General features: G+C 41.7%; 2 protein-coding genes across 8 annotated transcripts in view; one reads left to right on the top strand and one right to left on the bottom strand.

The window, feature by feature from the left end:
* TFB1M (transcription factor B1, mitochondrial) overlaps positions 1 to 2,485 on the top strand; it is a 68,023-nt gene extending 65,538 nt beyond the window's left edge. The window contains exon 7 of the mRNA XM_026018710.2: positions 454 to 2,485. Coding sequence (XP_025874495.1) covers positions 454 to 688 — 235 coding nt within the window. The 3' untranslated portion in view covers positions 689 to 2,485. The remainder of the gene's footprint in view (positions 1 to 453) is intronic.
* TIAM2 (TIAM Rac1 associated GEF 2) overlaps positions 784 to 12,884 on the bottom strand; it is a 219,048-nt gene continuing 206,947 nt past the window's right edge. For 5 of the 7 annotated variants that reach the window (XM_026018706.2, XM_072767317.1, XM_072767302.1 and 2 more), the window contains 9 exons: positions 12,001 to 12,109; positions 9,088 to 9,267; positions 7,344 to 7,462; positions 6,258 to 6,366; positions 5,589 to 5,647; positions 4,808 to 4,913; positions 3,814 to 3,901; positions 3,285 to 3,439; positions 784 to 1,966 (listed from right to left, as the gene is read on the bottom strand). In XM_026018706.2, the coding sequence (XP_025874491.1) occupies positions 1,359 to 1,966; positions 3,285 to 3,439; positions 3,814 to 3,901; positions 4,808 to 4,913; positions 5,589 to 5,647; positions 6,258 to 6,366; positions 7,344 to 7,462; positions 9,088 to 9,267; positions 12,001 to 12,109 (1,533 nt within the window). In that variant the 3' untranslated portion in view covers positions 784 to 1,358. The remainder of the gene's footprint in view (positions 1,967 to 3,284; positions 3,440 to 3,813; positions 3,902 to 4,807; positions 4,914 to 5,588; positions 5,648 to 6,257; positions 6,367 to 7,343; positions 7,463 to 9,087; positions 9,268 to 12,000; positions 12,110 to 12,884) is intronic. The other 2 variants (XM_072767283.1, XM_026018705.2) reach the window with 1 other exon arrangement.

The raw sequence follows: 12,884 nt of genomic DNA on the forward strand, positions 1-12,884 counted from the left end.
GAGAATGATCTCTGTATTTTCACACCTCCTGTTTTCAAACTTTGCAAAGAAGGGTCATTCCTTGAGAGTGAACAGTTCTAAAATCTAAGTTCAAATTACAAAAAAATCAAGAAATAAGTTTTATATTGAAATGATGCAAACTAAACCTGTTTCTGTAAGACTAAAACTGAGCAGATGTTTCTTTAAACTTACCTTAAAGATACTAGTATTGCGCTTCGGAAAGTATTTCCCCTTGTGGACATACCTCCCAGGTCAGATTAGCTCTGCCTTCAGGGGTCCTCTGTACCTGCTGCGGTGGCATGGCCAAGAACCTTCTCCAGTGGCTGGGGGCCCCGCGGACACTCCCTCCCATTGTCAGTGATCAAAATGATGTCATTTTCAAGTGCAAATAGAAAGACACATCATGGTTTACAGAATTTCTTAAGTAGAATTCTGATGATTTTCTCTTCTCAGAATGTTATTCCCTCAGATTCACCGTGTGGAAAGCACTGGGAAACTGTTAGAGCTGGCAGACGTGGACCCTACCCTCCGGCCCAGCCAGCTCTCTGTCTCACACTTTAAGAGCCTGTGTGATGTATACCGAAAAATGTGTGATGAAGACCCACACCTCTTTGCTTACAATTTCAGAGAAGAACTCAAGCAAAATAAAAGCAAAAATCAGGAAGAGGAGGAGAGAAATGGACTATAAGCAGCATATCAAATGTAGATTTCCACAACGTTGAGCTGCTCAGATGTGTACTTTTGTCTTCTACCGAAGGATAATAAAAATACGATTACCAGATGTGACTTATTTCCCTTTTACTATACAGCTTGGTAGAGAAAATAAATATAATCAAATAAGATACAGTACAAGCTTTCTTTTAATATATATACTGCATAGATATGACAGGTTCAGTATAAACAGCATCTGTTACAACCTTACAAAAATGAAATATCTGCACATTGTGCCCCTCACCCACATCAAAATAAATATGCTTTAAATAAAGCAAAAACAGCTCAAAGAAAAATGCCCAGAGGATTGGGGGTGGGGGGGGACCTTTTAAAAACTATTAATCACAACTTCTCCATCTTACTTTTTCCACATAAATTAAAATAGATTGTAATTTTAAGGATCCTAAGTCATTTTGATACCTGCTCAAAAGGGATATAAACTAAGTAATTTACAGATTCTTACAGATTCTGATCAGTTTAATCTAGTTCTCTGATCTATAATAAATTAAAATAACTTAAATCTTTACAACTATTTTGTGGGAAAATGTATGCTGCACAAACCCCAATAACAAATAGGTTTTCTGCAATTTCCACTTCACCACCAGTTTAAAACAAGCAATTAAACCCATGTCCGGACTGAAATTGCACTACAACTTTCCGTGGCTCTCCGCTTCATAAAAGCACTCCTCATTGACTACCGATGTTAAACTCTGGACACTGAACTCTCGCTGCAGAACAGAACTGAGATCAAGGGTGGTGTTTTCAGATTGACTGTCAAGGGACTGGTGACGGATCTGTGCCTTTAGCAAAGTTCCCCTGTCCCGCTTGGTGCTGTTTGCTTTCCGTTTAATGGCGCAGAAGTGCCCCCGCACCAGTTTGGGCGGCTCCCCCTTGGGTCGGCCCTCTGTGCTGGGCTGCTCAGCTGCGTTTGCATCCGGGTCATCGGAGATTCTCAGTCTCTGGAACTGAAGTTCAATGTCTTTGGTAGGGCTGCCCTGTTTGAGAGTCTGATGGTAGTCCTCATCTTCGTCGCTCAGAATGTCACTCTCTTTGATGAGATTGTCCGGAAAATCAGCCAGGCCCGTCTGGGGGTGTTGCAGGCAGTCCTGCCGGCTTCCACCTGGGTGGCAGCCACTGCTCTGCGTGCTGCTGCTCAGGCTGCACTCGTCAGAGTCCAGGGAGCTGGCCTTGCCCGGCTCACTGGGCCACTCGCTGCTGGAGGAAGTTTTGAGGACTTTTAAGGACCTGGAGGAAGCTGCAATGAGGAAAAGTGCATCTCCTGTCACGATCAAGAAACAGACTCCACAGTGCATAAGTTTTGCATTGTACATTATAAGATTTAACATTAATAACTTAAAATTTTATCATCTTTTTTACCAACTATCCTGGAACTTGGGGGAAAATGCAGATACTGCAAGTGTGGAAGTTTTTTACTTTGGTTTATTTGAAATGTTAGAGGATTTGGCATTTCTAGATGATCAATTACCAGAGCCCGATTGTTTAGATAGAAGAAGCTATAAACTGTTACAAAGGCTTTCTTATTTTGCCAATGCATAAATGAAAAAGTTACTAATAAAATCTAGGTCCCTTTCTTTCACTAAGTACTTTGAAATTGGATAGCCAAGATTATACCATATTCTATCCCTGCCTTCTCACCTTGTTTATTTCTCTTACTTCTCAATTAAAAGGAAAATGTCCTTCATCACTCATGAGAACTCTCTCTGTTGGAATTTCTAGCCAACTCTCAGAGATTTAATACGAATATTTAATCCTTTGTGTGTGTTTAATTTCTTTCTCTTGCGTTGAAGGGAAAAGGGGGGCTCTCAGTTGTGATGTTTCTGTGGGCAGTTACAGCATAGTTTTGATGGCTACAGCTTATTTTGGCAATAGAGGGAAAAAAATAGAAAATATACAGTGAATCTGAAGAGGTTACACTGTAACAAAAAAAAAAAAAAAAGGAAAAATGAAAGACTACAAATAAGACCAAAGATATTAACAAAACAGTTAATACAAAAGAGGGTTTTAAACCGAAAATTTAAAAGAAAAATTTAAATGAATTTTAAAGGTATACAGTTTAAGAAGAGCTTGATTTGGAGTGATTATTTTGGAGTGTTCATTTGACTAAGAATGAATATAAGGTTTCTTGACCTTAATTCACCAACTATTGGCTTTCTAGATGACTTGAACTTCTCTGAGCACTGGGATTGCTGCAGTGAACAAAGCCCAGCCCCTGGACTTCTGTACATCTTGGTGGAAGAAACAGATAAGATGGTAAGTGTAGAGACTGTGTCAGCTGGTAGTAAGGCAAGGACTTGGAGTTGGGGGTGATTAGAGCTTATACAAGGTCTAGGAGCAAGAGGCCTTTTCACTTTCTTAAAAGGAAATAAAATCAGAAATAAAATCGCCACCACCTTCACACACCACTCTGGATTCGGGTGTCTGGTTCAGAGCTTACCAAGCTACCCCTGGTACTTGACAAAGCGAGGATGGACTGCTGTTATTGCAGGAACATATATTTTCCACAGAGAAGCTCAGATGGTCCTCAATAAACACAAGGCCAGCAAAGTTCTCACCTAACTTGGCTGAAACAGGAACTCGGTTCTTAAGGGGAACCAGGCGATCCTTACAGGTCTTCTCCAGGGGTAACTCACACTTGATGTGACGCCTGAAGTTCTCCCTCAGAATAGACCGAATCACCTTGACGATGTTGGTCTTGCTTTCATTGTCACTGGTGAGGGGAGAAGAGAAAATAGCTGTTCTGTCCAGTGTCACCTGCATCGTGTCCACATTCCCCAGTCCTTACGTGTCCCATCACTGCTCTCATGACCAGACTGACAGCACATCACCCAACCTCTGGGCACCTTGGCCTCCTAACTTACAAAAGGAGAAGCAATCCTTCTTGAAGCGCCTCTGAGCACTAAAATCTGGATATATATTTAACCAGTATGTTCTACTCCAGTCACAGTTGCCATTTGGGGGGAGGCTGGGTGTGATCTTGAAGTCATCAAAATTCAGGAGAGCACTAAAAATAAACTCCCGTTTTTAAGATAGTGTAATTCTGTCTTATTCCTATTGGCTTTAATTTTTGGAAGTCAGTAATACCTGCAGCACAGTTGGAAGATGGTTTCTGGCCGTCCTTCTATTTCTGACTTCGTATGGATCAGTTCCCATATGGAATTATTTTCTGTCCCTGTATAAAAGAAAACAAGGGTCTACGACTTTGCCAAAGATGGAAGTTCAAAACTCAAGTCAAATATTCTCTGTCCTCTTATCATTTGACTTTCACAGATCATTATCAAAAATACTTTGTAATTACTTTTTACATTTCCTGGTAAAGTTTTCTATCTCTCTTAACATGCTTTCTCCCTGGCCCTGGATTCCATCTCTCTGGGAAAGAGGTTAAAGGGATCCTGTTTTTCAACCCCATTCAGTTCATTGTATTTTTTGGAAGGAACAGCAGGATGTGCCCAGGTACTTGAGGTAAAACAGGCCAGCCCACAGTCAGTCCCGTGTTAGGAAACATAAGCGCTTCAAAACAAAAATGAAGCAGGGACCCAGACCATCGCGGCATGCCTTAGACTGCTGGTCCTTTCTGTCACCAGAGGCACTGTCACCAGAATGTGGTTATTCTAGAAGATCTCTGAACATTTTCCAAGATGGAAGACTGAAGGTCTTTAAGATTTTTTTTTTCTAGTATCACTTATAATACTGCTTAAACTGAAGAGACTTTCTGGTGTATCAAAAATTCTTAAATTTTAAATTGTGGTCCTTTGTTTCTTTAACAAATTTTAGGGTATCAAGGATATTAGAAAAAATTGTTGAAAACCATTGATAGTGAAAATAAACAGTGAAGAGAGTGAAGGGAGGTAGTTGGCAAAGAAAAGCAATCCACTGGCATTTACTTTCTCCAAAAGTCTGTAAAAGAGCAAAAACAAGAAGAGCAACATCGTAACAACCTCTCTTGTCCTCATTTTCCTTGCCTATAAAATAAAACTCAAAAATTATCCCCAAAGTTCTTTCTGGTTTTTCATTCCACAATGCAAATAAGTCTCTTTAAAATGCTTTTTCCTGGCATCATCCCACAAGAAACAATTACCTGCTGTATTCCCCAGTCTGACTTGAAGTGCGGATATGGGGATCAACCAGCGAAATTTAAATGGGTCCAAATCGGCAGAGCCATGTGCAGGCCGGGAATTCGAGGGCTGTAATAGGAAAGCCCCCCAAGAAAAGTGTTAGAGCAAGCTCTCACCCACAGAGGAGGTGTGCAGGGAATGGAAGCTTTAATTCTCCCTGTGCAAGGCTCCTTGCAGCCGTGGGAGCATCAGGGTGCAGAAACGAATCAGGTCAGGTATGCTTCCCGTTCTCAAAGAGCACACACTGTGTGGGGATAAGCCAGAGCTGTGGTCTGGGGAGCAGACTTCTAGATGCCAAGCAAGAATGACAGCCAAGCCAAGCCTTCTATATGTCCTCATTACCTCTGAATGGTAATAACTCTGATGGCTTATGGTAGCCACAACTAAGCTTTTTTTTTTTTTTTCTTTTCTTTTTCTTTTTTTTTGAACCAAGGTAAAATTTGTTTGGAAACAAACCAAAGTTACGTAGTCTTTTATGTGTATGGAGCAAACATGGACCATTTTCGGATATATGAAAGCTGATTTTCTGTGTAGGCTCCAGCACAGGTGCTTGTCTACATCTTCTTTTAAAACAGACATTGTGGGGAGAATAAGAAATAGACTAATAGCTGGTTCGGCTGGTCACACTAGGAGTAAGTCCCGTTAGTCAAGTGGGGCCTTGGTACTGAGCAGACTTCTCAGATCAACACTAACAGGACAGAGCCATGAAAAGGTAGCTTTGCTTAAATGTACTTCTCATCTTACCAGTTTCTTTTTCAGTTTGCAGTTTTCTTTATAAACCAATATGACAGCTCTTTTAAAAACTAAAGAAAAAAAAAGAAAAGTCTTTCATTATTTTGTACAAACTTTTTTCCAAAGTTGATCTAGGCTGAATGTTTTAATAGAACCAAGCTCTTCAAACTTATGAAGCTCCAGGATCCCACTATGCTAGCACAGGAGTGAATAAATGGTGCTTCCTTCTGGTCATATTTGAATGATGCAAAAGTACCTACTTATTTAAAAGCGATTATCTGAAGTAGATTTGGGGGATTTTCAAAAAATTCTGGTTTTATTGAAATCTGAGGACATGGTGTTCATCTCAGTGGGAATACACTGTCTATAATCAGTCTTAGTGAGAATTAAGACATTCTGAAATGCAGCAAACAATTAAGATAGCAGTTTCAAAATAGCCTCAGGAGATCTGTTCCTGTAACACTTGGCCAAAACCACTAAGCCAAGCAGAAGGGAGAACAAGAAAATGAGTATGCAGAGCGACAGCATTTTAAATAGTTGGAGGCTGGCTCTGTTAAGTCAAAAGCCATTATAGCAATGATTCTAACTCCTGAAAATCAGGAGTTAGCTGAACTGGTGGATTTAAAAAGTTCTTCATTCTCACTAGCCTTAAGTTTACATCCTTTCAAATGGGATACTAACCAAACACTGTGAGCTCAAGGTCCTTTCTGGCTTTTCCTAGAGACAGAAATGGATTCAACCAGGAAACTGCAGAGTGCATCAGAAGTTCCCCCATGGAAAGTTCTGTTACCTGTATCATAACAGGAGATAAAGAAGACATGGAGACCACAGGGACAGGCTGTCGCGTGTTAGACAGTGAATCACATACATATATATGGGGATTGCTCAAATGCAAGTATATTCAATGTGATTTTTATAGCCGCTTACAGGGCCTTTAAATAATACAGGTTTTGAAAATACGAACGAAGCATCAAACTTTGGAAAATACCATAAATGGGAAGGCATTTGGTTCACTGCACACATCATATGTAAGTGATACATGCCTCATGATCTACTCCCTAGCATCCATTCCACCACAGTTCGAGAGGTCCATCCAAAGTGTCTTCATTAATACTGACCTCAGGCTCTAGCACAGTTACTACCCCTGATCCATAACCTACACTAGGCCTGCAAATATAAAAAAGTACCAACACTGAAAACCATAACAAAAAATTTAACTCCAGTTGTTTTCTATTCTGGCCTTTCTCTACTGAAACTGTTTTCTTACATGTAGACTTTCTAATTTAGTAATAATCAACCAGAAAAGAAAAACATAGAAACTGTCAAATTCCACTTAAACTAGTTCTGTAAGTAAGGAGGTAGCCACCAATACTAGATATCAGGTACTGATATCTGCTGGCTCCCACATCCTGTATTCATTCTCCCTCTGCAGCTTTTGCGCTCCATCTGCGTGCCCGCCCCGGGGGTGAGTCTTGCCTCATAGCCCATGGAAAAAGAGGTGAAGACAGGAATATAAGCTTGGAGATATTTCTTGTTGTCCTTTGTACAATGTGAAGATGACATAGGGTTACATTTCTACACCAGTGTAATGAATTTTATATAACATTTATACTTAAATGGTGTGGTTTATTGCAAGCATTAAGATAAAAAAAAATTAGGCATATTATCCTCTAGAAGAGCCAGAACAGGGCAGCCTAGTCTGGAGGTCACCTATAGATCCAGTGAGCAAATGCAGTAAGCCTCTCAGAATCTAGAAGTTCTGCTGACCTCCTTCTCGGTTCCACTTTGCTCTGCCACTAGCTGGTCAAACACAGTCCCATAATCCTCATAGATCTTCTGCATCTCGTTGATGTGGCTCGCTACTTTTTCCATTGCCTTTAGTGCTTCTGAAAAATATGAAATTATTTTATAAATTTTGTTTAAGTCCTACCAACAGCAGTAATGAAGCAGCTCAGGATTCAAGACCAGTTCTTATTAACGGAAGCACCATACTCCGCTGCAGCCCAGCAGCCTAGTGTACTCCAGTCATGATGAAGAAGAGCAGAATGATCTCCCACCTCCAGTTCTCTTTTAAATGAGGCAAAACACAGGTAAAAAGTATCACTAATAATAACAGCTAACGCTGATCAAGCACCTTCTATTCAGCAGGTTCTTTGGCAGGTGGTTTATGTTCGTCATTTCATCCCCACAGTAACTCAGTGACTGTAGGAACTGTAGACAATCCCATTTCACAGATGAGGAAACTGAGATGCAGAAGGGTTAGGTATTTTGCCAGACTTCTGAAGAGAGAAATAAGTGGAGCCAAGACTGGCCAGTGGGATACCTACCCTTAAATTCTGCTTCTCTTCTGGGCCAACTGTGAACAACAACACTTTGTTAGCAAGAACTTACCAATATCTCTGTAAATGCCCCAAATGACCAGAGCAACTGTTTGCATTTATACATGGTGCTTATTTATAATTTTCTACTTGGGTGTGCTAGAGACAAAATGATTTTGGCAAAGTCAAAAAGCAAAATTTCAGGTTACCTATAAATTTAGTATTTTTCGTATTTCGTCCTCTTGATTCAGTATTTTAGTTCAGTTTGGAGGGAAGTTTGGAAGGCAGTTCTTGACCCACTTAAACATCATCTTGATGAAAAAGGACATTTTCACACATTGTTTGAATATTAATCATAATTTGTAGCATTTATTTGTAGAATTTAAATTCCATGTTAAAAAATTGTTACTTATTATGAAAGTATGCTTGTCATAGAAAAAGGAGCCAGTCTGACATCCTTTTCACTGTTGATTATTCAGTAATACTAATACTTACTAATAAATTTGTTACTCTACCCAGGTATTTTATTACAGGTAACTTAACCAGACCACCTAGTTTTCACATGTAGAAGACAAATCACTGTATCTCTCTCATGCAAACACAACAGCTCTTTAAAGGATACTCTACTTATACTATCAAATTGAGGGGCTTTGTGTATTTGATAAATTGTATCTTAGGCCAGTAATTTCTGAGGTTACAGCATCGGCTGTAAAGCATAACCTGTTACTAGGAGTTGGGTTGTGGAGCTGGGCTCTGCTCTGAAATCCCCACAAGGTGGAGCCTCACCCAATGGATTTGATCAGCAGCACTGGGCAGCAGGCAACACAAAAACTCACAAGGTGGTAGGGAAAAAGGCCCCATGTCAGTTCTGGCAGGACAGTTCTGCTGAGACCCAAAGTAATGGATTTCAAATCACTGAGCTCAAATACGTACTTTAAAAAATGAAAATGGAACCATCCCTCCAGAGGGGTGGCTTGGAGCTACTCCAAAGACAAAATTTTGCCAAAGAACTCTGCCCACCTAAAGTGATGGCCATAGAGCTAGCTATTTTCACAGAGTAAAATTATATCTAAGCTTAATAATCGCAGTACTGAGGAACATCTGAGAATGTGAAAGGAGGAGGGGGGCTCTAGAGAAGAAGGGTCCCGTAGACTTGGCGGCTGTCACATTCAGTCTGCAGAAAGTTTTCTTACCTGTTAGGTGATAGTGCTCCTCACTCTCGTGGTCCGTCAGCGACACGAGCTCCTTGAGCAGCAGAGGGTACTTGAGCACTCTCTGAACTGGCTTGATGAGGTAGGACTCCAGCGTGGAGGAATGCTGCTTGGTAGGATTCCGGGCATCCAGAAAAGCCTTGAAGGCTTTATCAGTTTTAGCTACAAGCAGGTGGATAAAAGACCCTTAGAAGAGCACAGCAGGATGAATTAAACCCTACTTCATTTAGTTTTTAATGGAGTCATAGATCATCCACTTCTGCCGTGTTGCTAATGCCTGTTCTTTATAAAAACCCAAATACTTCAGTGGGTCAAGCACCCAGCTGTCAACATGGATTCAGCATCACAGCCTGTGGCAAATTCCATGAAAAAAAGGAGCTTACTAGGCTGTCTACACAGTATAGTCTGTACACTAAAGAGGAACACCAAGTTGAAATGTAGAAATGTCTGACTTTAAAGGCAGATTCACATGCAAACCCATGAGACATTGTGAGAGGTGCCTAAAAAGTGAGCTTCAGCCAATTCAGAAAGCCACAGAACACTATTATCCAGACCCTACACCTACCCTTCAAAACAATCATATAGCAAAATAAACTAGTATTTTTTCCCTACTGTCCTCCCACAGATTAATTTATTCTATACGCTTAGGGACTTATTTCCTTTTAAAATAAATTGATAAGCACTGCAGCCTTCACCTCCATGGCTCTGAGCCATCTAGTGCCACCAGATGTGACCTTCAGACCTCTACGGGCAGGGAAATCTACCTGTGTCCAGTGTCTGATATTATGAAGGAGGCACACAGGAACCCAACCCCTTCTTGTTTTGAGAGTGCTAGTGGGGGTACCAGTTGCTGCTTTGGATTCCACTTGCTGACAGTGGTTGACCAGCCATTTGTAATTCAGCCAATTTGAATGAAATTACACCCTTATTTGGGGTTTTGTCACTAAGGCAAAAATTTACAACTTCTAGGAGATGCAGTACCATTTTGAATGTGACCACCAGACAAAGTGGATGGTGAGATGATCCTTCAGAACTGAGTTCAGAACTGAGCAAAGGATTGATATGCTTTAATTTTATGGCATATTGTCAGTAAGAAGGTGTTCCTGGAAGGAAATGCCGATGGAGTCAGATCTCTTTTTAAGTAAGTAGAGGAGATGGATTTTGGCTGGCATTTGTTCACTTAAAGCACTTTAAGACTCCATTCTTAACTTTGAGCCTGCTCTTCTACAATACTGTAAAGATCCAGATTTCAACCAAATGGCAGAGATGCATCAGCGGAACTGGCTAAATGCTCTGAGTGTTGGGATAAACTTTACATGCCTTCCATGGTACCGTGGAGAGACTGTTCCCTGGTTTTGAGAAAGAAACACTGAAGGGCAGCCTTCAGACCCTATTGGACGATGCCACTTAGAAGTGTATAATGACAGCAGGGGAAGGGGCTTGGAATTTACCTTGGCTGCTACCGCCCTGTTGATGTAATTTAAAAAGTTCAAATACAGACGTCTCCCTAAACATTTGCCACTGTCAGAGAAGAGAGCCCTGGTTCCCTGGCTTCGAGAGACCTGGCAAATCATAATGGGAGTGAACTGCATGAGGCCATCTGTAGTTCTAATGAAGGCATCCAAGCCCTGGGGGAAGTCATCCTTATCCAAGAAATGTATGACATTGTAATAGTTCAGGCTTTAGGAGGTTCCTGTCTTGTTCCCTGGTTCCCATAAGGGAACGCAGGGGGCCTGGTAACCTTTTCTGGAGACAGTTCAGATGAACGTCAACAGGAGCACATGTATTTCCCTAAGACACCTTCCAGTGTCAAGCCTCCCTGAAACTCTGAGGACCTGCACCTGTGTGTCTGCTCTCTGTGCACACTGCATCATCGCTGCTCCCAACCTTCAGTCCTGTGCCTACATCACTGATTCTCCCTCTTACCTCTGCCACCACAGGTGAGAATTACAATGGATAGAAAAACTTCCGAGAGACACAAATTTGAGAATTTGAATCTCAGAGGTGTGGGCAACAGAAAGAAGCCTCCAGTAACAGAATGGCATCAGGTGAACCAACATTCTTGGTGTGGGCATTACAGGAATAGACTGAACCACCACAGTGAGGGTGATGGTGGCCCCAAACTCCCTACAGTATGTGTGGACCTGAACAAGGTCATGGCTGCCATCACATCTTCAAATGCACTTCCCCAGCTGGGCCAACTGACCAGCCCATTCCTGAAAGCCCAGGCGGCATGATGCACTGGCCCTGTGCCTGAACCAACCCACGGCATGGGGCCTCCGGCACCCAGGCACCTCTCTCAGCCCCACAGAGTAACGTCTGGCATTGGCACTAAAGGGGAGAGTAACGAGGTCAACCACATAGGTCTGCCTGGGCTTCAAAAAAATAAAGGCTTCCGTTAAAAAGCCAATAAAATAAACGATAAAAATGTAGAGGGATGAAAAGTACTTCGGGGACAGGATGTGGGCTGCTGAGTGTTTTCCTGGCTTCCTCAAAAAGACCTTAACTTTAGTTAATACACTGCTTCAGTTCACAGTGGCTCCCCAAGCCTACGAAGGTTAACGAGAAAGGAAGAAAACGGCATACATTCTTTCCTGTCCTCTTCCAGTGGTTGGTGGTTCCCAGTGTTTAGATCAAGGAATGTGGGGGGGAAAAAAAATCCAGAGGTAATTTAACAGCAAAGTGACACATGGCAGAGAAACATCTCTGCTCTTAGGACACATGTTCACTGTTACCAATAAACTGAAATAAACTGAGAATTTGCCCTTTTAATGTCTGTTAATTTAAAGGTAAAGAATGGAACATGATCCATTAAACTGCACTTATCTCTATTAAATGCAAATTCACGGTTAACAGTTTTTAAAAAAGCATAGCTAAAAGGTATGAACAACTTACCTCGCTCTAGAACCTTCTGTACTTTAATATGATTAGCACAGAATCCGCTGTACAGTTTAAAATGGTCCGCGTAATAAAGGAAAGAGCCTCCAAGGGAAAACAGTAATTTCTAGAAGGGGAGGGAAAAGTCACATTGTAGATGCTTTAATCAATGTCTGCTGGCTCTGGCATGGCATCTGACTGCTTTGGTGCATCCATGGCATCTGTCTTTCAGATACCAGAGCACTAATGCCTCGGAGAAATCACCAAATGAAATAAACCCAGGACTGCCCCATTTTCACAGCAGACGGAGAACAGCCTGGCATTCCCTGAGCAGATCTTTAGTTTGATTGAAAGCTTTCTGGCAGCAGAGCCTACTGACACCACGGGCAATCAAAGGACAAGAACGAAAGTTCTACAAAAATACATCTGACAAAGTGGGATATGGATGATGTGAGAGGATAATTAATCAAGCCAACTCTGCGTTACTCGGGACAAATGCTTCTGTCTGCACACTGCCCTGTCCTCTTTCTTCTGTCTTGCATCTGATTCCCTGAAGGGGCTCCTCACCAGTCATTGATGCTCACACTGGAGACTGGGCTCCGTAAAAGAACCACTGACCTAGGTTTTGCATCCCAGCCTTGTTTGACCATGAAGGTGAAAGATTAGATGCAGGGGTAGGTGCTCCTGCTTCGGAAGCAAACTCCCTACACACCCTTCAGTAGATCTGAGCAAAGTGTGGTGGACATGGTCAACCACCAAGCAGACTCTACGTAAGTTGTGCCACCCAGACATCTGATTACCAGAACCACTCAAGATAAAAATGCAGCCTTCTTTTACCGCCTGGCAGAGGAAAACTGTGCAATGAAAGCACTGAATTTACCTTGTTAATAGGCAAGGGACAG

The sequence above is a fragment of the Vulpes vulpes genome, chromosome 1 (assembly GCF_048418805.1).
Source record: "Vulpes vulpes isolate BD-2025 chromosome 1, VulVul3, whole genome shotgun sequence".
Taxonomy (NCBI): Eukaryota; Metazoa; Chordata; class Mammalia; order Carnivora; family Canidae; genus Vulpes; species Vulpes vulpes.